The 24,230-nt window shown below is 40.1% G+C and overlaps 1 protein-coding gene across 3 annotated transcripts in view; it reads left to right on the top strand.

Annotated features, from left to right (window-relative positions):
- Window positions 1–24,230, top strand: part of DENND4A (DENN domain containing 4A) — a 95,484-nt gene that overhangs the window by 64,859 nt on the left and 6,395 nt on the right. For 2 of the 3 annotated variants that reach the window (XM_020805674.3, XM_020805675.3), the window contains exons 16-31: window positions 3,341–3,547; window positions 3,636–3,764; window positions 4,016–4,160; window positions 6,659–6,775; window positions 9,705–9,842; window positions 10,149–11,242; window positions 15,476–15,689; window positions 16,940–17,034; window positions 18,815–18,990; window positions 19,086–19,223; window positions 19,778–19,988; window positions 20,888–21,142; window positions 21,889–22,006; window positions 22,137–22,163; window positions 22,639–22,801; window positions 24,088–24,152. In XM_020805674.3, coding sequence (XP_020661333.3) covers window positions 3,341–3,547; window positions 3,636–3,764; window positions 4,016–4,160; window positions 6,659–6,775; window positions 9,705–9,842; window positions 10,149–11,242; window positions 15,476–15,689; window positions 16,940–17,034; window positions 18,815–18,990; window positions 19,086–19,223; window positions 19,778–19,988; window positions 20,888–21,142; window positions 21,889–22,006; window positions 22,137–22,163; window positions 22,639–22,801; window positions 24,088–24,152 — 3,292 coding nt within the window. The remainder of the gene's footprint in view (window positions 1–3,340; window positions 3,548–3,635; window positions 3,765–4,015; window positions 4,161–6,658; window positions 6,776–9,704; window positions 9,843–10,148; window positions 11,243–15,475; window positions 15,690–16,939; window positions 17,035–18,814; window positions 18,991–19,085; window positions 19,224–19,777; window positions 19,989–20,887; window positions 21,143–21,888; window positions 22,007–22,136; window positions 22,164–22,638; window positions 22,802–24,087; window positions 24,153–24,230) is intronic. The other variant, XM_020805676.3, reaches the window with a different exon arrangement.

The raw sequence follows: 24,230 nt of genomic DNA on the forward strand, positions 1-24,230 counted from the left end.
ATCTCAAAATATTCGTGAATTTTTAATTCCTTTTATTTTTCTGCCTTAGCGAGAACTTTGATTTTATAGTTGGCAAGAAAATTTGCAAATTCTTAGCAAGTTCAGAGCAGTGAAGAGGATCCATAAATTATGTGAATTCATATTGTCAGAGAACCCTGGGTTTGTGTGAAGGGAGAAACCCAGAAGGTCTAGCTGAGCCAAAATCACTGCTTTCAGTTCCCAGGCCCCTAGAAAGCTAATTTACAGTGCGGGGTGACCAGATTTTTTTAAAAAAGAGGACAGGGTTCTTGTATCTTTAATAGTTGCTTAGAAGAGACGTACAGGGACGTGGTGGCACTGCGGGCTAAACCGCAGAAGCCTTTGTGTGCTGCAGGGTCAGAAGACCAGCAGTTGTAAGATTGAATCCACGCGACGGAGTGAGCTCCCATCGCTTTGTCCCAGCTCTTCACCAACCTAGCAGTTCGAAGGCATGCAAATGTGAGTAGATAAATAGGTACCACCTCAGTGGGAAGGTAAAGTGGCATTCCCTAGTCACGCTGGCCAAGTGACAACAGAAACTGTCTTTGGACAAGCGCTGGCTCTACGGCTTGAAAAACGGGATGAGCACCTAGAGTCAGACACGACTGGACTAAAAATGTCAAGGGGAACCTTTACCTTTACCTAGAAGAGAATATTTCAAGAGTTTCTGCTTTTATTGCGTGATACATCTGCTGAAACTTGGCCTGCCACATTTGTACAGGAATTTTGACATCTTTTTCATCTGGTCACCCTTGCACCCCCACCTGCCTTGTGCATTAACCAGTTACAGACTGAAGCATGGAAAGTTTGTTCTCATAACTGAACATTGTTAGACTTATTAGCAAGGCTATTTCACTGAGCTTCAGAATCTGAGCAAACAGATAACACACAGATGGTGGTTAGGCTTACAGAAAGCTCTCTTTCTCAACACTCTTTAGAAACATGGAATTTAGTGACAGCCAGGTAGGATTCCTTCACACAAATGCATCCGAATCTAATTGAATATTTATATCAGTGTATACAGTATATAATGATGGAATGATGCTGGATTGCTGCTAATTAACTAGTTTCCCATTGAATTCTCAGTCATGTGCCAGTTGCATGTCTCAAAAGCTGCTGCAGGAATTCACTTGGGGACTTGTTAATTAATGGCTATTCATTGCTCTGAGTTACAGTCTGGCACCTATGCCCTGGATTCTGGCCTGTGTGCTGCATTACAACTGGTGGTACTTCACAGCTGCATCAGAGTAAAAGTCCCCTTAGTCCAGCGGCGTGTTGCTCAGTGCTCAAATGGATAGTTCCAAGAATTCCACTAATTTGGCATGAAGGCAGTAGATCCTTTTTGTTGTTGTTCCCCAACAGCCATTTAGAGGGCACACTGCCCTTGAACTAGCTGCAGCATAGCCATGGACAGACCTAAGGTCCATGAAATAGTTTTATTCCCTTTTAAAAGCCTCTAAGCGAGAAATCATCATTATACATCCCAATTCATGTCAAGAGTCAATTCTTCTGTGGCTTCTTCCCTGAGTGCAGGACACGTAACAATGAGCTCAAGATACAGGAAACCAGATTTCGGTTGAATATCAGAAAAAACTTCCTAACTGTTAGAGCAGTACAGCAACACTGCTCCAAGACTGGAGGCATTCAAGAGAAATTTAGACCACCATCTGTCAGATCTGCTTTGATTTGGACTCCTGCCTTGAGCAGGGGGTTGGACTCAATGGCTTTATAGGCCTCTTCCAGCTTCATTGTTCTACGATTCTATGATTCTTCCTTGCAGACTGAGGCATTTTTGCTAACACTGGCAGTTGGAGCCTGTTGTGAATAGACTTAAATATGTCATCTGTACTGTTCAGCCACTTAGCCTTATTTGTTTCTTCTCCTCATGAGCAAACTTTAACATGTAGAAAAATGATGCCATCTAATACTTTAATTAATGAAACTTCTTTTGAGCAGTTCTAGTTGTACAGCAGATATAATCAGTGAGCAGCTTACCATTATTTTGTGCAAATCTGCCCTAGTTTGCTGTTCTAAGAGCACCTTTACTTTTATCTGTCCATCTTGTGATGCAAGCAGCCAATTAAGCAGCGTGTTTTCTCCTGTAATGGCCTTCACATTCATTTTTTTCCAGATGAATATTTGTGTTCTGTGTTGCTGATGCTGTCAGCCTAAAACCAATTTAACAAATACTGTAATAGTTTGCCATTCAGACTTTAACATTTTGAAATGCTGTTAGTGGTATTGATCATCCTTCTGTCTTACCAATCATAAAATAGAAACATCTGATTTATTTTATAAATTAAGCAATCATGTAATTAACGTAAGAGCCTCTGTGTTGTAGTGAATAGAGTGATAGACTCTGTTCAGGAGACCTGGCTTCAAATAACCATTTAGCCATGCAAACTCACTGGGGAGACAGTCTTGAACTTTCCATCTTGAAAAACTTAATAGGGTCACTGTAAGTCATTTGTGACTAGGTGGCATATAACACACACAATGAACATGGATGTTAACAGGTAACTCTCTCGGCACAGTTTGGACAGACGGCTGAAAAGTTGCTTATGAGTGAATAAGAAGGATGTTGTAGCCAGTGCACAGTTGGCCTTGACTAGGCAGATAGTTAACTGATACACTGCTAAATTGGCAGGATCAAGTATAACCTGGTAACTGGTTTTAGTTCACACTCTGGAGAGATGTGAAGCTGTGTCAGAGTCTGCATGCCAAACTATGATAGGTGTGATGCAGGAGATCTGTGACTTTTGACTTCATCTTCAGAATTAAAAAGTAGGGCCATGGATTTCATTGAGGTGCTGGTGCTGATGGAAAGGAGTTAATCTTTTTCTGTCATTAGTATTTTGCTACTAAGATAAAGCATGTGGGACTAATGCCAGTTTTGAGGGAAGATAAAATTTTGATTAGGAAAAGGAGAAGAGAAGAATGAACTTTCCTCTCCTACAAGGAAAAAAAAATAGCTTTCCTGAACAACTACATACCCCTCCTATCAAATGTAACTACAGTTAAACTTAGAAAACATTAGGAGTTATGATCATAGGTCTTCTGCATTTTGGCTAATTTTTGTCCTAAGGCTTTATAGGATCATGGCAGAACCTTGCAGCAGCTGAAGTCCCCTGACAACCTTTAAGTCAGTCGCTGCAGTGCCGCTTTGCTAGCTAAGTAAAATGCACAACAGGCAGTGTTGTATTGTTTTCAAACCTGCTGCAGGAATGATTAATGGGGCTGGGAGGGTGACACACACTCCTCTCTCAGATGTTTGAAAAAGTTAATACACCCAAAGTATATTTTTAAAATTATTTCTTTGCAGGAAATCAAGTCAGCCCATAAGATAGCCAAGAGATACTCCTCCATCCCTCAGATGTGGTCCAGGTGCTTGCTGCGCCACTGCTATGGCTTATGGTTTATCTGCCTTCCTGCCTATGTCAAAGTTTGCCATTCCAAAGTCAGGGCTTTGAGAACAGCCTACGATGTGCTACGGAAAATGCATACAAAAAAGATTGATCCACCTGATGAGGTATGTGGTTATCCGTGCTGGCCCAAGATATCATTTTATGCCAGTTTCTTGGGAAGAGAACACTAAGAAACACAATTTGTTTTTTCAGGTATGCTACCGGGTATTGATGCAGTTATGTGGACAGTATGGCCAGCCTGTGTTAGCTGTGAGAGTCCTTTTTGAAATGAAAAAGGCTGGAGTTGATCCTAATGCAATTACATACGGTTATTATAATAAGGTAAATGAACTGTTACTGATTTGAATTGTTGTTACTGATTTATGCTCTCTGAATGTTTTAATAGCAGCTGAATAGGAGTCAGGGAAACCTAAATTCAGATCTTCATCCTACCACAAAATACCTTGGATGAGCACTATCTCAGTCTCACCTAACTCACTGCATTGTTTTAATTCAGAAAAAGATAACTAAAAATAGGTCATTTAAAGATATTTGAACTTGTCTGAGTAAATTTTCATTTAATGCTGTTGTAGGCTGTTTTGGAAAGTACCTGGCCCTCAAGCAATCGAAGTGGCTACTTTCTGTGGACAAAGATAAGAAACGTCATTTTAGGAATAGCACAGTTTAAAAGAGTTCTAAGAAAGCAACCTGCAAATGGAATTCATAGAGTTCTTTCTGGTAGGTTATTCACACATGCTTTTTGGTTTGTAGTTGTGTTTATTATTCTAGGTAGCTCAGAATGCCAAGCAATGTTTTTAAAACCAGTTTAATTTACAAAGCTTGGTTTACTTTAACAATGTAGCTGGATTCTGTGAACAACCAGTAATATTAGACCAAGGGGCTTCCCTTGCGGAAAGCAACATATATTTTCCAAAAATTGATGGAATGTGCCAGCAATCCGTTTTGTCTCAGTTGCTCCAGATTGAACCTGAAATCTACATAGCAGTCAGCATCTACTTAGAATCTAAGCTAAGAAAGTCTGTTATCTTCTCCATTTTTTTCTTAAGATTAATTCCGGACATCGTTGCTTCAGCATCAGGCCATCTCTTTCTCCTCCCCTTTTGTCATTTTTCATAACATCTAGCCTGATGAAGACTCCTAGAAAAAAGTTTGCTCCTTGTTTTGTGACAAGATGGCCAGAATCTTTGGTTTGCATAACCTGATGAAGTACCAAGGAACACCTTGGCCATATGACTAGTAACATGCCCAGTTGTGCAGCTGAGATGTGGTCTAATACCTCTTCAGTAAGCTGCGGCAAGTTACTCAACCCGTAGGAGAACATCAATAGGCATCTGGTCTCTGTTTTGTCTACTGACTGACTGTATGTTCTGAAACAAACCATGGCCCTCGAGCAATAACTACAGGATTACAAAACTGGTATTGAAGAGAAAATAATCTGTGAAACTTCCTCTTGCAAGAAACGAAAGAGAATGTGACTGGCTCATGATTTAATTACCCTCTTGAAAATGCTGGCATATGCTTGCTAATGTGGAGAAATTCTTACAGAGTTCTAAGGAATAACTTTGATATGACAGAGACAATAAAAGCTTCAAAAATGCTTGCATTTCTTAAGAAAATTGCATTTGGGAATAGAGCACCAGGATTAGCACATATTTGCAAATATATATATACAAATACACGTATGTGGGAATCACTCCATTTACATGTTTTCACACCCATAATTGAAATAGAAAGAGCTACTGTTCTATAGTCAAAAAAAGTGGGAGGATTGCAGTTGGAGGACAATGTTAGGAACTTCTGTCAAATTCTGTAAACAAAATATGGTAATTGCATAGTTGTTATCTGGAAGCACTCTCAGTCTATGAATTTTCAACTCATATATCTATCTATATATATATATATTCTGTTCGGTTTTTAAAAGCCCACTTTGAAAAATTTGCCTGATACTGTAATTTGTGGGTGAAATTGCTTGGATGTTTTTTGACTGTAGTTGACACAGGCCCTGTGGATATAACTTTAGCCTCTGCATGTCCCATGCTAATGGACCAATTCCAGTTTGTACAGGCTGAAGAAATTGACAGGTTCACAGGAGAGATGAGAGCTATCACATATGTAATGGAACTTTGCACTTCCAGACTTTCAAAGTAGCCGGGAAAGGCTGGACAGGTGGATGAGATTTCCTCCTTATAAGGACGCATGCTATCCTGGTGAAAACAGGTGGCAATAAGACTTTTGCTGAAAAAGCCCTCCCTGAATCACACAGTACTGGATAATAACTATTTAATAATACTCTGGCATATGTAGTGGCTTCTCAGCTCCACATGTTCTTGGATGGAGATTTGATCTGGGCTGATTTAATTTTACTTTAGACCTGGATATGGCACAGAAATGGCTTTGGTTGGCTTCATGGATGATCTGGACTGGGAACTGGACAGGAGAGTGTGTCCCTCTCGGTTGTGATAGACTCCTCAGTATTTTTGATACCACTGACCATGGTATTCTTTGGGTTCCCTATCTGGGATAGGAGTTGGAAGGACTGTTTGGCAGTGGCTCCTATCCTTCTTAAAAGACCTGGTTCAGAAGGTGGTGCTGGGAGATTTCTATTCAGCCTGTATGAGTTCAGTATTGTTAACTATGATATTAAGCATAGACCTGAAATTACTGGGAGAGGTTGTCTGGTGTTTTGGGATTCGGTCTCTGCAGTAGGCGGATGATACCCACCTTCATCTTTCCATCTGATTCCAAAGAGGTTATTTCAGTTCTAGATCGGTGTCTGGGTTCAGTAATGGACAGGGCAAGGGTAAATAAACTGAAGCTTAATCCAGACAAGGCAGAAGTGCTCCTAGTCAGTCAAAAGTAAAATCATAAAAACGGGTTTCCGCCTATTACACTCCCTCTGAAAACACAGGTTTGCAGTTTGGATGTACTCCTGGATTTATCTATGAGCCTAAATGCCTGGATCTTGGCACTGGTCAGGAGTACATTTCCACAGTTAAAACTAGTGTGCCAGCAGTGCCAAAGATGTCTGAGCTGGCCACAGCGTTTTCTGACACCTGATGTTCCCAGGTATTCTTGGATGCTGATTTGTTGTTGTTTGTGTCTGTGTTTGTTTGGTTTGAATATTGTAAGCTGCCTTGGGTCTTTTTGGGGATAAAGGCAGGTTATAAATATTTTAAATAAATAAATAATCCCCCTTTTTTTTCAAATTATGGCAGGGGAGCATTCAGATCTCTTATACAGGCTATCTAAAGAAGCAGTTGAGCAAAGGAAACCAACAGTTCAGAAGAATGGTGAACAAAAAGAAGAGAAAAAAGAGAGTGACTCTAGTTCTTGTACGTATCAAATATTAATAGCTGACAGATTCTCTCAGTTCTATTCCTTGACAGTCAAATTGGGTTTGTTTTGATTTCGGATTGAAGATGGATTTTTTTTAAGTTCATCCCTGTTGAAGATTGTTTTGTTGTTGCACAAATGTTCTACTATAGATATCCAGCAGTGCCTGAAACTTGAATGTGAAATTAGCCATGTTTTTCCAAAGGCTTAGAATGAGTTCTGAAACTACGGGACTGTATGTTTAAAAAAAACCAAACGCATAATTGTATACGTGCTTGTGGACCATGTGTGGAACTCTGAAATGATTCAGTATGTCTTCTGAGACTCACACTCTGTTTCACACATTACATTTCAAAAAATATAGATTCTGTTTCATTTATTTTGTCTTCACACAATTATTTATACTCTGCCTTTCAGTCCCAAGAAGGGTAGCTTACATAGATTTGTCATCACGTATGTGCTTAGGAATACCCACAGCTGGGCTTAGCTTTCTGACTATGTTTACCTGTACAGTGGTGCCTCGCATAGCGAAGGTTAATCCGTTCCGGATTAACCTTCGCTATGCTGAAGCATTGTTGAACGGGGCAGGGATTTCTATTGGAACGCATTAAACATGGTTTAATGCGTTCCAAATGGGCCAAATACTCACCGTTCAACGAAGCTTCGTAATGGCCGGCAGCCATTTTCGCGCCCTCGCCTCGCTTAACGAGGGCGCGAAAATGCTGCGCGCGGCCATTTTGGGCCATTTCCGGGCTTCCGGCAGCCATTTTGGCCGCCGAACAGCTGATCGTCGGGCTTCGTTTTGCGAAGATCGGTAAGCGAAACGCTTACCGGTCTTCGCAAAGCGAATTGTGCCCTATAGGAAAAACGTTAAGCGATCGCATTAGCGATCCGAAAAAACGGATCGCTATGCGATTTCGTCGTTAGGCGGTGCGCTCGTTAAGCGAGGCACCACTGTATATATTTACACTTTACAAATATACAGACAGAGAGAGAATGTTAAGATGTTTGGAAATTGCCTGAAATTCTAATGCACTCATGGCCCTCATATCGGGTCCCACCACATGGCAAAGGAATAGTCACCATTCCATATCTAACATTTTCTTGGATGTGAAGTTCAGCCTGATGTTCCTAGGCATCACTGGGGGCCATGCAAGGAAAAGGACGGGAGTTCTAAAACGAGACAACATTTTTTTATTACACCTTGACACTGTGAATGTTTCTTCTTATTGTCTGAATAAGACAATTAGAGAAATATATGCAGTGCAGAAAATATAAGAACCTCTACAGTTTCACAAAATATGTTGGGCATTTGATGTCCGAATGCTAGAAAGATGGCATGTCTGTCAGAATTTTCTTCCTTTGTGCATTTCTTTTACCAGAAATTAAATCCTTAATGTTTTGTTTTTGGTTTTTTTGCCTCAGGAAAAGCATAGATTTCTGTGCTTCTGGCAAGAATGTGAAGTCTCTGGAATGTAGATGTTTAAGGCGTGTTAACACAAATTGTGGGGTGGAGGGAAAGGGAACAAAAAAATAGGCCAAAACCCTCTTGTGCAATTTTATGTTGTGTAAGTAGGATGAAGTCATCATCCAACAATGGGAATATTTAATTTAAATTAACTGAAGACTTCCTTTCCCTCTCCTTTTAGGTTCTAAGACTCCTTAGGGCTCTCTTCTGCTCTGGGGAATCTTTTGTGATCTGCCAGAAGGCGGAAGAGCCTTTAATAGTTAAAAACCATCACCAGATCGCCACTACTGGGATTGGGGATGATACCAGTAACCTGGCAACAGTTTTTGTCTAGTAAAGGTTCCCCACCCCATAGTCAGGCTCCCAAAGATTTCCCCAGAGGAAAAAGAGCCCCGGGAAGCATTGGGACCTGAAAGGAGGAGATAGGAAGCTTGCAATTAATTGAAATAAAACATACCTGTTGCTGGAATGTTTGACAGAATACAAGTTTGCACAGCGTAAGTTACACCAAAAAGATTCCAGCCAATATTTCCTTTTGCCACTGTTCTTTTTTGTAAGCAAGGGCTGTAATTTTTCATGTGTGCAATCAGTCACTCCAATCCCTTACTGATGATGTGTCATACTAGCATGTACACACATGCACAGTATTATACAAAAACCAATGCAACAGCAAGAAAATTATTTATTTGTTTGTTTGTTCCATTTCTACCCCACCGATCTAGATTTGGGAATCTACTCTTTGCAGCTTACAGAATATAAAGAGAAAAACAGCATCAAAATGACTTTGATCATAAGAGCAGAATGATCAATAAAGAAAACAGAATCCAAGATGGGATAAAGAAGCTATGTCATGGGAGGGGGGACAAGTATAAATGATATCAAATGGTTAGGTATCCTGAATATAGTTGGGCATGAATCGGAAAACCAGTGGTTCATGATGGTTTGTGGCTCCCCATATAAACCATGAACTACCATGACCCCCCCTCGAAAAACAAACTAGTTCAGTTTGTTCTTCAAGTTCATGCTGGGGGGGGCAAACCGCCTTCCTCTCCTCCTGCCTACATTGCCTCCTGTCAGCTGAGTGGCAGACACATGCGCACAAGCAGCAGGCCTGGCCTCCATGTAAGGAGTCGGGCCTGCTGCCTCTTAGGATGGCAGCAGTCGTGGCAGCAGCTTTAAGACAAGGCAGGGAGATGAAGGGAGAGAGGCGGGCATCCGGGTTTGCCAAAGCAAAATGAAGCAAACAGGATATCCAGACCAAGAACTTGCTCAGATCATTTTTTTTCCTCGTTTGTGGTTCAGTTCATTTTCATCTTTAATCCTGAGACAGTTTGGTTTCCCAGCATTTGGATACCTAACACCAAACTGGAAAAGGTTTACAATTAGTGGGTGTTTTCAAGCATTTATTAAGAACAAACTCTGTTCCTGACAAATTCTCTGTGTCTCTTGTCTGTAAACAGTATCTGAGATAGAGAGTGGAAAGGGCAGTGGTGACTGTCTTCCTGCATTAAATTATCAAAATTCCAGTAGCGCTTCGCCTGCTTCAAGGATTGTTCGTGTTAGTGACAGATTCGGCAAAATAGGAGATACCACAACAGGTAAGCTGTCATCCTTGAAAATTCCCACTTATGGGGGCAGGGCTTGTTTTCTATAAGAAAGCATTTTCTGTAAGAAAGCTTTCTCGTTGTCTCCTTCCATATATACACAGTGGCTGTATTTTCCTAAACCTTAGGGGGGTTACTTTTAAATGTGATAGTAAAATAAAGGTGCCCCACCTCACTTAGATGTGTTGGGGGGGACAGATGTGCATGTCAAAGTGCTTTATGGCAAATTATCAATTGCTTTACTTTTTGGTGAAACTAGCTTCACTGTCTTGGGTTTTGTGTGTGCTTTTCCCCTCCCAGAAAGTTCTGCAGGATTGCTATTCTCTTGTTTTGAGGATAACAACAAATCAAAATTTACTAAAGCTGAGAATTTAAGAAGCAGACATCTAAATGCAGCTGAAATAGAACATAAGCGGACAGTTTGGAGAAACAGAAACCGGAATCTGAGCGGAGATGCTCTAATTGAGCTAATGAAAAACCAAATTAATCACGAAGCAAGCCCTGCAGAAATTGTTGAAAGCCTGGGAATAGATGCAAAAATACTTTCTAAGGTATTTGAGAAGAGAATACGCCCAAAGACTCTCAATCTTAGACAATCTTCTTTAGAACCCAGTAAGAGAGGAAGCCTGGAAAAAGAATCCAGTGATGAAGATGCACCCTATGAGAACAATTTTAAGGACAAGGAATCCCCAGTTATATTTGATCTGGAAGATTTGGATAATGAACCTGTCTCGGTGAAAACTGTGAAACTGTTCCACAAAAAACCAAAGAGAATTCAGCGGGCCATCAGCTTTCCAGCAAAACCTGTTGAAAAAACTGATGTTGAAACAGGATTTGATCCACTTTCCTTGCTGGCTGCTGAGATAGGACAACAGAAAGAAGAAGAGGAGGAGGAGGAGGAAGACAAAAGTACCTCAACTCCATCGGCAAGGCGAGATTTAGCTGAAGAAATAGAGATGTATATGAATAATATGAGTAGTCCTTTATCAAGCCGTGCACCAAGCATGGATCTGCAAAAGGCCTACAATGACAAGAATGGCACCAAAAAAAGTCCAACATTTGCCCAGCCATGTCGGCGATCTAGCCTTCCCCCAAACTCACCCAGGCCAACAAGCCTCTCCAAGTCCAAAAGCTACCATGCAAAAAATGAAGTGCGAGTCAGGGACAGGCTTTGGTCCTCGCCAGTGTTCTCCCCAAACAATCTGTCGAAAGGACAAGTTCAAGAGATGGCTGGCACAGTCGCTCTTGCTTCTCCAACTTCATTCAACTTGGATACACTACTAACACCTACATTTGATGTTCTAAAGAGCAGCATGTTTACTGCAGGGAAAGGAGTTGCAGAGAAGGCCAGCAAGTGGTACTCCAAGTTCACTACATATGCCTCCTCATCAAAGGTAAGCTTTGCAAATCATTGCTGTGAAAGAAACAGAATAGTTTTGGAGCCTTGTCTTTCACTTTATTCAGCATCACACCCATGATATCATTACCACCAACTGTGCAGAATGATATCTATCACGGAGGAAAATTAACAGCTGCAGTTTAGATCCTTTAGCCTGGTGTAGAAGTGGTAAACCTACAACACTAGTAGCCTAAAACCATCAGTTAGACTAGAGTGTGCTAAATGTGGGCTCTTTTAAGAGAAACACAGATATCTTATGTGCTTCAGTATCAGGGATGCTACTGTCACGCAGTGTGAATGCATAAACAAATATTTCCCTCTTATCGGAGATACCAAGCATGTTTTAGACAGAAATCCTTGTGCATCTAAGAATCATATTATTTCAGAACTATTAAGAGGTGGATCTAATTTTCCTCTTACAATCTTTAAATGGGGAAAAATTGCTGTATGAGTCACAGAAAGATAGTTACAAAATAAGTAGGGACATGTGTTCTCATACATTGTAGGAACATGTAACAAATCCTTTGCCCTATACAAGTTAAAGATTTCAACAAACAAGATTTGTTTTCTGCTTGTATATTTTGAATTTTAATAAGAGATCTTAAAAGTATGTATCTTAGTGATAACAGTGGTATTTGTTCTGCAAATTTTGATTATAAGTGTCACAGTCAAATGTATGACACTCAAAACAAAATCTTCAGAACACTATAAAATTATAATATTTCTTGGTAGTCTGTGGTTGGTAGTCTGTCACAGCTGACATTTATCCCTGAAAGGGTTAATTACAAGATGAAATCAGGTAATCCTTTTCAATATCAGCATTCATCTGGGCGTGAAGCAAAACACATTGTAATTCGTTTAATTGCTGAAATTATTTCAAGGAACGTTAGCATGTCTATTTCTACAAACTTTATTCATCTACACTGCTTCAGTGTTCCATATGCATAAAGATAATTCAAAGTTGTTGAAAACTTCATCGTCAAGAGGTTTCGTCGTTTAACTAGGTAATCATTAAGCGACGCACCACTGTATTTCTTTCTCTGTGCATGTTTTCAACTTGTAATATGTCTTCTGACTGCCTCATTCTTCTTGGTTCTTGGCCTCTTGCTAACAATTTCACTGTGTTATACTCAGCATATTTATGCTTTTGGGCACATTAAGGTAAATAAGCAGATACCCACTTAGCTGATGGCTACTCTCAGAGATAAAATAAAAAGTTCAATGGAGCTGGCTAGTATTGCAAAACATGTTGATTAGGTTGTTTGTAAACACAAAGTTTGGTTTTGCTAATGAAGTAAATATACAGTGTCTTTCCATGGGGCTCGCTCTAAACTACATTAATTTTTCTAAAAGATCCTCTAAAATTTTAAATCCTACTGAATTACAATGTGTTTTGCTAGTCTAGCAGAGCCAATAACCTTTTACATGTATTTTGCTAACCTGGCAAAAATAGCTGTTTGCCCTGAAGTAACTTTTAATAGCCAGTGCATTGCTGTTCAGACCTCCATTTTATTATCACATATCACATTTCCAGGGTTACACTTCTTTCTTCCCCTTTATTATTTCAAAACTCCAAACTTTAACATATGTTATTTAGTATAGCTGCTTTGTTGAGTATCCAAATTCTCCCTATAATTGATTAAAATAAACTTTGATCTTCAAAGTGATCTGCTTGGGTTTTTAAAATATATTTTTATTAAACAAAATACACAAGATGTTTACTACTATTACATTAACAAAATAGTAAAGGAAAATGAAGATAAAAGGAAAAAAAACCTACACACACTTATATGCTCTTGTGCTTCCTTCCTCACTTGAGATAGTTGTTCTATTCAAATATCAAATTTTATAATTATTTACTTTTTTATTTGTAGTTATTATATTATGGCCCTGTTTCTATCCAGAAGTACAATGACTCTTCACTGTGAGTGAAGCCTTTTCATTTCTCTAACACACGTAACAAGAATGGTTTCCATATGTCCAGGGCTGGAAAAATGCACTTGTCCACTCGTCTGTGACGAGTGAAAAATGCTGCTCGACGAGCCACAACTCACTCCCTGCCTTCTTCCCCTTCACCTGTCTCTCTCTCTCTCTCTCTCTCTCTCTCTCTCTCTAATCCTTCAGTCCTCCCCTCCCTCCTCCCATTGCAAAAGGAAAACTACCTTCTTCTTGCAAGAAGAGAGCTTGAGTGGCACATAGAGATATAGCTCTGCAGGAGAATGTAGAGTAGTCCCATGCTGGAGAATATGGAGATTCTCTGCTCCCAATTTCAACCAAACGAGGACACATCCTGAGGTGGGAGGGAACCATGGCTCCTTAAGAGGCCGGGTGCTTTTGCTTTCAGTTTTATTTTTGCTGGAGATATTCAAAAGAAAGGCATTCAAAATACAAGCTTCATGACCCCACAGGCATGCAGGTAATAAAGCAACCCAAGTCTGAGGGTATAAATCAGTGATTCCCAATAGCAAGGCTATAGTCCGGTCATGCTGACTGGTGAAATTTTTGCCTGACTGGTGAGACGTTATAAAAATTTTCAAGCCCTGCATATGTCTCTAAGGTCACTGATGGACAATACTCCTTTTCTTATTATAAGCCAGTGATGATGAACCTATGGCATGCGTGCAACAGCTGGCACATGGAGCCCTGTCTGTGGGCACTCGAGCCATAAGTCTCCATTGAGAAATACTTACCTGTCCTACGATCCCAGATTTCGAGAAGAAGTCTTGTGAAGGGAGGGAGAGCCAAGATGGCAACGGCCACCGCCCCCCCCCCCGGTCACCAGGTATGGAAACACCTGGCTCCTGCCGCCTGCACCTTTAAGGACTGCAGCCGGAAGCAGAGCAAGGAGTGTCCCGGGCAGGCGCTGGAGGTTGTGCAGCCAGGAGTGGGACTCTTTGGGACAGTTGTGGTTGGTTTTGTCTTGCAGTTTGGGCACTGGGGCTCAGAAAGGTTCACCATCACTGTTATAAGCTCACTAAGGTAGTACAGGCAATATTTAAAACAATAGCACTTAAAGAAGTATGGCAAAATGATCTAGCAAATCAAATCAAAGGGAAGATTGGAATAGACTGTAGAATAGAAGAATAATGGAAAACATGTCAATATGGGTCAAGGAAAACTTTTACAGAACCATATGGAGATGGTACCTAACTCCTGTTAAAATGAATTTAATAAATTAAACCGTATCATTATACTCAGGATGTAAAAAAGAAAAGGGGACTTATTTACATATGTGGTGCTCTTGTGAAAAGAGGGAAAAGGAGTGGTCATGAACTTTTAAAGAGATAAAAGACATTTTGTGAAAGGATGTACAAATGTCTTCAAAGATTGCTTTGCTGAAGGTAGGAATAATCAATTAAATTGGGAAGACAAGAATGAATTGTTATTATGGTAACAGTGGCACGGCTGATTATAGCAAAGAACTGGAGATCTAATAGCTAACTTGATATGGAAGACTGGTATAAGGAAATGTGGAATACAGTGGTGCCTCGCACAACGATGTTAATTGGTTCCAAAAAAAACCCGTTCTGTGAAACATTGTTCTGTGAAACACCATTTCCCATAGGAATGCATTGAAAACCGGTTAATCCGTTCCAATTGGAACGGATTGCCATCCTTAAGCGAAAATCCCCATAGGAAACATCGTTGAGGGAAACGCGGTTCCCCAATTGAAATGCATTGAAGCCGACTCAATGCATTTGAATGGGTTTGCAAAGTCCCTTTTCGCTCCTGTAAAAGTGCCTTAAGCTGTTTGAAAAGTGTTTTAAATGCTTGGCATCGTTAGCCCACCTCCTGAAACCTATGCAAACTTAATTTGGTGTTGTTCTGAGTCTTTGTTCATTTTTGGTGATTTTTTGTTTTCTCCATTGAAAGCCATTGGTTTGCATAGGTTTCAGGAGGTGGGCTAACGATTGCAAGCATTTAAAACACTTTTCAAACAGTTTAAGGCACTTTTACAGGAGCAAAAAGGGACATCGTTGTGCGAAAATTCCCCATAGGAAACATCGTTGTGTGAGGCGGCAAATTTTTCAGGAAAAGCCATCGTTGTGTGAATTTATCGTTGTGTGAGCCACTCGTTGTGCGAGGCACCACTGTACAGCTATTAATGCTAGCTTGGTTCTTTAATGAAGCTTCATAATGCTGCTAAGTTCAACATTCACTGCTAGTGCTCCTATCTGATAATTTCTGTTAGATTGCTAGCAGAAGCAAATCCTATTCTTGTTTTCAGGATCAAAACTCAGACCGGGCAAGTGTTTCATCCCTTGGAGCCCTAGATTCAGAGTCTACCTCCCTGACTGATGAAGAAATCTGCAATGATTTTGAAAGCAACTCTTCTCCTCAAGAGAATGCCTCTTCCATGATAAAGGGAATTGGTCTAAGCAGGACAAGTCTTGAGAGTTCAGCTTCAAACAATGGCTCATCAAAACGTGTCCCCCAGTATGGTAGGTTTCCAAGCTTTCTCGCATCTTTCTTTTTAGCCTCACACAGTTACAACAGTACGTGAAAATAATCTGTGTTGGACAAAACACCCATGAGTAGTCTCCATGAAAATGCGTTGTTAAGTGTTGGATGACAACACCTTTCAGTGGGTGTCACTTCCCATCCACTTCAAAAAGATTGCATTTGTAAATGTTTTGGCACCACCAACTATTCTGTTAGGACGGCCATGTCTGCAGTTGATCCTTTGAGGCTTCACTTCACAGTCCCCAAACACTGATCTACTACAGTGGAAAAAACATCTCAAATTTCAGCCTCTCTTCCCCCCCCTTTTTTAAAAAAAAAATCATGTACTTAAGAGATCAGAACAATGTCAGTCCCCAAAAAGAGCTATACCTTAGCATTTCAGAAATGTCCATCTCCCTGATTAGGATAGCCTCATGTAGCCCTCTCTGACGGTAGCAACATAACCTTTAATAAGAGTAATACATGCCATCAAGTCAGTTCCAACTCACGGCAACACTTTTCAGGGTTTTCTAGTCACAGAGTACAGTGGTGCCTCGCTATGCAACGATAATCCATTCCGGAAAAATTGTCGCTATGTGGATTCATTGCTATGCGGAACAAAAAAGCCCATAGGAATGCATTAAAACACGTTTAATGCATTCCTATGGGCAAAAAACTCACCGTTATGCGAAAATCCTCCATACGGCCGCCATTTTCGCTGCCCAGTAAGCAAGGAAAACACTGCGGGCGGCCATTTTTTTTACCCGGCAGCCATTTTGGAACCACCGATCAGCTGTTCTAAAAACATCGCTATGCGAAAATCGGTAAGCGAAACAGCTTACTGATCATCGCAAAGCGATGTTTTACCATTTAAAACATCACAATGTGATCGCAAAAAAAAAGTCGCTATGCGGATTCGTCGTTAAACGGGGCGCCCGTTATGCGGGGCACCACTGTACTCAGAAGTAATTTACCATATTGCCTTCTTCTCTACGGAGACATAAGTAGCACAACTAATTTAAACAGCATCTCACTGGCGGTTGTCCCTATAGAGACTCCCACCCATCCATGCCTAGCAGTCACAACAATGGTGGCTTGGGGCTCATTGTTTGCCAAACTGAGAGGCCTGTTCCTTAGCAGAAGCTCTAGGTATCTTCTTCCTTGAAGTGGAGGAAAGGAGTTGCCCATGGAAGGAAATTCCCTTTTCTGTGACCAGAAGGAATGTAAAAGTGTTTTGTTTGCCTTTTAGGCTCCCTTTCCAAGTTTCCTCTGCCTGACAGATCAGAGCTGGTATCATCTTGCAGCACAAGCAGCACAAGTGTGTTTCAGAATTATGCACTGGAGGTACAACATTTTCCCTTTTTAATTAGCATATTTATTAGAAGTGGGGGAAATCAAGCAAAGGGATGGGTTGCTGGCTTTACTCATCTTCTGGTCCCATGAAATAGGCATCAGTTTACACCTTGGCTCCCTCCAATTGTGGCTGAGGGTTATAAGGTCAAAATTTTTTATGTATGTATGTATTTATTTATTTGACTGGCTGCCAGGCCACTCTGGGCAGTTAAGGAGACACATCTGGAGAGGAGCAGGTTGGGGAAGGCTCCTTCAGGATGTAATAGAAGTCTAGCTGACCTTTTTCTTGATAAACTAAAATTCTAATATTCAGGAAAGCAATTTTACCAATTACTTTCACTGCTCTTTCAAAGCAACCCTTGAAACCTCATTACTTTTACAAATGAGCAATTGTTGATACTCACTGATGAGCCAGAGAGAGGAGAAGCCAACAGATCAGTCTAAAATGTATTTTGTCAGCTCTATAAATATATTAATTCAGCTGCTAATTTGTTGACATTACAGTGCTGTGGAATTCTCAGAGCTGCTTTCGCTTCCATCGAGAAAGCTAATTAATTTTTAGCAGTGGGAAACGGTGTCCTTGACAGAATCCACCACATACTGTGGAACTGTGTAGAAATGTCATGTTGGGAAAAAGCAGGACCAGAGAATTAAATCTCAAGGTTTTAAAACTAGGCCACTAGCACAGAAAGAAAAAGTAAACTACTAATCTTCATGTCAGTTAGGATGAACATCTTCTAGTTTTTTAGACTGAACTGTTTTTCTAGGCCGGTACACTTCAGCAGACTTAATAATCAGTATTGGTTAGGCCTCATCTAGAGAATTGTGATCATCTCTGGACACCACACTTTTAAGAAGGTTGCCAACTGGAGCAAGTTCAGAGAAAGACAACAGGGATTCTCTAGACAATACTCTGAAGATTGGACATACAGTGGTGCCTCGCATTACGATGTTAATTCATTCCAGCGAAATCACTGTAGAATGAAAACATCGTAAAGCAAAATTTAAAAGCCCATAGAAACGCATTAAAACCTGTTTAATGTGTTCCGATGGGCTTAAAACTCACGGTCCAGCGAAGATCCTCCATAGGGCAGCCATTTTCGCTGCCTGTCTTGCGAGGAATCTGTCCCTAAACACAGCGGGGAGCCATTTTATTTACCCAGCCACCATTTTGAAACCGCCGATCAGCTGTTGGAAAATCGTTGTTTCACGAAGAATCTGTTCCCAAAGCAGGGAACCGACCATCGCAAAGCGAAATTCCCCCATAGAAAACATCGTTTTGCGATCGCAAAAAGTTCATTGTAATGCGATTTTGTCGTTAAACAAAGCGATCATAATGCAAGGCACCACTGTTTATTTAACTATAAAATTCCTCTCCCCCCCACCCCCAGTGACAGGAGTATATTGGTTCCATTATAACATTGGTGTTATTCATGTTTGTGGAGTATATGAGCTCATTCCTTATGTTTTATTAAAACTTTTAGATGTCTTATACCCTGAAATCATCCCTTCTTTTCTGATGAAATTATAGTCTTTTTGTTTTGCATTAGTTCAGAGGAGGGCAACAAGGATGATCAAGGGACTGATCCAAGATCTTTGAGAAAAAACTGAAAAGATGGGGCATGTTTAGTCTTGAAAAAAGAAGACTGGGCGGGGTGAGATATGTTAGCACTGAAAGGTAATCATACAGGGGCAGGATCTGTCCTTGATCATCCCAAAGCGCACGCCTATTATACTCTTCACCCCAGCTTTAACTGAATGCTTTATACAGGTTCTCATCTCAAGCTGTTCACGGTGTCGAACCTGTGATTGTCTAGTACATGATGAAGAAATCATGGCAGGCTGGACAGCAGATGATTCCAACCTTAACACTACGTGCCCTTTCTGTGGAAACCTGTTCTTGCCCTTTCTGAACATTGAAATCAGAGATCTCCGGGGCCCTGGAAGGTAATCCAGTATTTGTAATAGAATTGTTTCTTGTAGTTCTTTGAAATTCTAGTGTCTAAACCTTCTGATCACATGAACATTTCTACTTTTTGTAGATATTTCCTGAAGTCCAGTCCATCTTCAGAAAACCTGCAGTTTCCATCATCTTTTCCAAGCCAGACAGGAAATTCGTTCAACCCTGATCCCACTTCGGGATTTATGGCCTCTGTGATACCTGAGTTACATTCTGATAGGTAAAAACAATGCTTCATCCTATCACTTGGTCCAAGGAATGTCCTTGGCGTGCCTTCAGGCATATGTTGGTGTATTATTCAAGCCATGATGACTGTAGCCTGAAAGTTTGGGGTGAGTAATAAGGTGTCAAATTCAAAGGCCTGATCCAAGAAGACAGATCTTTTGTAGTGCAAGAAGTGGTTCTTAGTAAGAAAACACTCATTGTCATTGCTGTCGTCATCATCATCAAAAAAGTAACAATAGAAAGCACTAATGAAAAATCCTGAAAAACAGTATGAATTATAAGATAAATAGTATTATTAATTGTTAATTATGTTAATTTGTTCTCATTGTTATTGATTAACAGCAGATTGTTAATGTTTAAGAGAAGAAAAGGTGTGCAGAAAATGGGAAAGGGTTTCTCAAGAAATGTTTTGGACATAGGAAGAAGAAAATTGCGTGTTTCAGTTTAGTTGTTAAACTGAAGTTGTCTTTCTTGCATGTCTGTGATCTCGTTGGCAGTATGACTTTTGCCACATAAACATGTAAAGTAAAATCAATCTTTTATTGGCAGCAAGTCAAAACCATCTGACACCACCTGTGCCAGGAGCATTCAGATCCCATCTAGAAGAAGCCAAAATACTATTAGCAACGAACACACCAGTCACCCGTTGTCAAGAAGTATTAGTACATACAGTCCTCTCGAGGTAGAAGGAGCAAGAAGCCACCAGCACAGCCGCCTGGTTCCTACAGGGAGCTTGCCTACTACATGGCAGGGACCTGCTGTGAGTAACTGGGCCTTGTTTTCCTAGCTTTTTTTTGGGGGGGGGGAAGCATGATTTCCTTCACAGGACTGGTGCTGAAAACTACCAAAAGAGGATATTCTGACTGAATATAGCAGCATCTTGCAGAAAGTTGGGATGCAAAATTAAAAAAAATGTTCTCACTGCTATATTCTCTCTCTCTCTCTCTTTCTGTCTCTCAGTTTATCTATTTATTTATTTAAAATAGTTTAATGCACCAGTTCTTAAATGGGGTAGTTTGCAACAACTTGTAAAAATACAATTTAACAGTGGTTCTCAATAGAACAGAATGTAGACAAAAATTATAATAAGCTCAGCAAAAATGAAACCCTACCAACAATTAAGGATAATGAAAATTAAAAATGTCTTGCCTGGCACCCGAATGTGTAGAATTATACAGTGGTGCCGTTCCGTTAAAATCACTGTTAAGTGATATCGTCGTCAAGCGAAAGAAAAAAACCCATTGAAATGCATTGAAAACCGGTTCAATGCGTTCCAATGGGCGAAGTACCTCATCGTCCAGCGAAGATCCTCCATAAGGGAAGCCATTTTCAGTCGCTGTCTTCTGGAAATAGGTCTGGAAAACAGTGGGTAGCCATTTTGAAACCCGACGATCAGCTGTTTTTGATCGTCATAATGCGAAGAATCAGTTTCCAAAGCAGGGAAACGATTGTCGTAAACCAGATTTTCCCCATTCAGTGATTGCAAAAACCTCATCGTGAAGCGATTTCATTGTGAAGCGGGGTAATCGTCAAGCGGGGCACCACTGTATAAGAAGGATGACAAATGAATAAGGCCCTTCTGTTTCCACCCCCTTTAATATCAAATCTCAGTGACTTCTAGATGGTCTCAAATGCTTTCTCTTGTTGTTCATACAATAGGATCCTTTGGGGCTAGAGTGGAATTTACCCAGTCCAGAACCCATCACTGTTCCTTATCTGAGTCCACTTGTTGTATGGAAGGAGCTTGAAAGTTTATTAGAAAATGAAGGGGATCATGCAATAACAGTAGCAGACTTTGTGGACCACCATCCTATTGTGTTTTGGAATCTAGTGTGGTATTTTCGACGTCTGGACTTACCAAGTAACTTACCAGGATTAATACTATCTTCTGAGCATTGCAATAAGCATTCAAAGGTATGAACATTAATTTTATTTGCTGTACAGCAACTAGTTTATTTCCAGGGCTACATCTTTTAAATTGTTTACATCATTTTTATCCTTTCTCATAGGAGCTCAAGATAGGTGACAGCCTCCATAGAAACACTATTTACAAGCCATTGACACCATACACAATAACATGATTGCCATCTCATCTCATTTGGCCTTTTCCCTAAGACCCAGTTCATCCATATTATTAGTCTTTCTCTACCACTGACTACCTTTTTTTCATATTTCATTCTGCTTCCATTGACAACGCAGGGATAGTTTTCCTGTGTTCACTGTAAGCACTTAAAAGAGTCAGAGTGATTTCTTTATGCAAGAGCTTCTATTGCAACTTAGTTGTGTAGGAAAATAAGTGCAACACCCAGGCCAGATTATAGTATGGGGCACAGCTACCTTATTGTTAATAGGTGAAAGTAACATTGGGGTCTGATGGATATTTGCATCACCAGCCTCACCTGACCATCCTGGCTTTGTTGTAGAATGGATTGTGGGAAAGGAAGGACTGGAGCCAAAGGAGACTTCATTATTTTATTGGCTTTTAATATGGGGGATCTAGCAAACAAACTTCCAGAGCAAATATATATTCAGAAAATATCAGGATTATTATCTTTCTGTTGGATGTCTGTGTCTATGTGTCAGATCAAGCAGGTTCGCTGCTAACTACAGTTTCCTGTTCTTATATTCACATGTTTATATTCCACATTTTTCTTCCACAGATTCCAAGAAACTGTATTTTAGAGGACAGCAAATATGTTCTAATTCAGATGTTGTGGGACAACATGAAGTTGCACAAAGATCCAGGACAACCTCTCTATATTCTGTGGAATGCACAAAGTAAGTTGTCTGCATTCATTTTGGAAGTAACTCGCTTTGTGGAAAGACTTCATCACTGCCTATCAACAAGCTTATCAGGTTCAACTGATAAGCAATGAGAATTTTGATTGTACCACTTTTTGTCTTGCAGGTCAAAGCAATACACTTGTATTTGAGAGTGAGTGTTCCCACACTATCCTGCTAAGCCTGATGTATTTATTTTAAACATTTTTGCTCCCCATTTGTGTGTGTGTGTGTGTGTTATACAGTAGTCACTTTTAGCTTACCATGTACTGCCTGGGCATGTATTTTTTCCAGTCTTATTTTTTATTGAATATGTAAATTCTTATTCAGTTAATGTGTCTTCAAGATGAATCATCGGGATTGTGTTGAACATCTCAGTAAACCTTGCATTATTCTCAGTGTCTATTTCAAAACTGGCTTCCAAAAGAGATACTGAGTGTCTGTTCGTTTGCAGTTATTACATGCTGTTAAGTAAAACTTCTCTTTTATGGCTGGTTGTTCTTTGTTGTGTCTTTCTATAACATACACTATATTTTGAGTAAATTACTTTTTTTCTTTTTACATCATTTGTTTTTTCCCCCTGCCACTTTGTTGTTTCAGTACTTTCTTAAATACTGCTTTTTTCCTAGCTCAAAAGTACCCAATGGCTCGCTTACTGCAGAAGGATGATAATTCCTTTAACCAGGAGCTTTTAAGAAGCATGGTAAAGAGTATTAAGATGAATGATGTATATGGACCGATGAGTCAGATCCTAGAGACACTCAACAAATGTCCACAGATAAAAAGGCAAAGGTAAATAAGTGAGTTTAAAAGAGTCTGTAACGTCACATTTTGCCATTGTGGTGTAGGGGTTAGAATGTTGAATTAGAGACTTAGGAATGATCTACCGTACAGGAAGGATGGTTACACAACAAAAGCTTCATCTGGAAGCAAGCATAGAAAGTCCTAACACTTTTAGGTTCTGGCTAGGAAAACTGCCACATGATGTTGAGATTTCTCACTAGTTGTGGTACAGTTTCTGCATCCCTGACAATGCATTATCTGTTTAATACACCTATAGTTAATAAAACAGGAACTTTGTCCCTCTCTCATGTGGTGTGGTGGTGGTGATGATGAATATGCACATGGCGGTTATTAATTATCTTATTAGCAATGTGAAGGCTTGGAAAAAAGGGAGGGAACTGCTGCCTCCAGAGGCAAGGCTTTTTGTCTCTACATTTTGCAAACTTCCCCTCTTCATCAAGAACTTTCTCTTTTTTAAAAGAGGATTTTATTATGCATACATGAATATTCCATCCCAAGGAATCATGTACATTCATACCTGATGAGTTTCAAGAATGCTGCAGATTCTGGTGACCAATTCGCTGGGCTCCAAAGCATACTCTTTTAATTCAAGCAACAGAAACATTCTTATAAATGTTTTCTGGGCATTTCACAGGTTTTGTCCCTGTTTCAATCTTTTCTTGCAAAGTGGCAGTATCTATTTAAAAATACGATTCAAAGCTGTCCGTTTTTGGTCATAGGAAGATAGTATTCAAAGTGGATTGCTTTCCCCATTTCCCGTTCTTCAGAGACTGTTTCCCTTGGACCTAATCCTCCCTGCTTTGAACAGACAGAAAGCCATTTCTTTTCGGAAGAGTATATAATACATTAATGAGCACGTACTGCTCGGAAGCTGGTCACCCACAAGACAACCATAGCCCAAAGAAAATGCACAAACATCCAAAAAATTACACTCTTGCTCAGTTGAAGCAGTTCTGGAGAACTGGAAAGACCACCAAGAAGAGCTTTCCATCTTGACTCATACTGGTTTTGACAGGGTTGGGTCTAATTTTGCACTGCTGTTCTGGTGATGGTACCATACTCTGGATCTCCTTTTGAGCTTTTTGTGCCTAATACAGAAAACGTGGGCCAATAGCAGAAGAATGTAATTAAAAACCATTTTTTCTTTAGTGCTGAAGAGCAGGGTCAATATTATCCAAAATAATAACGGCTAGTTCTAATGCTGGATCTGATATGGCTGAATTGCTATGATGGTTTTTTAAAAATGCAAATATTTTTCTATCGTTTCTTTGCAGGAGTCTTTATAGAGAAATATTATTTCTCTCTCTTGTTGCTCTTGGAAGAGATAATATTGATATAGGTAAGTCCTCGGTTGTGTTGTGCCACATTTGCATGAAAAGGAGTCAGTATAATCTATTGTGAGGTAAAGGTTCCCCTT

Source organism: Pogona vitticeps, chromosome 12 (assembly GCF_051106095.1).
Source record: "Pogona vitticeps strain Pit_001003342236 chromosome 12, PviZW2.1, whole genome shotgun sequence".
Lineage (NCBI taxonomy): Eukaryota > Metazoa > Chordata > Lepidosauria > Squamata > Agamidae > Pogona > Pogona vitticeps.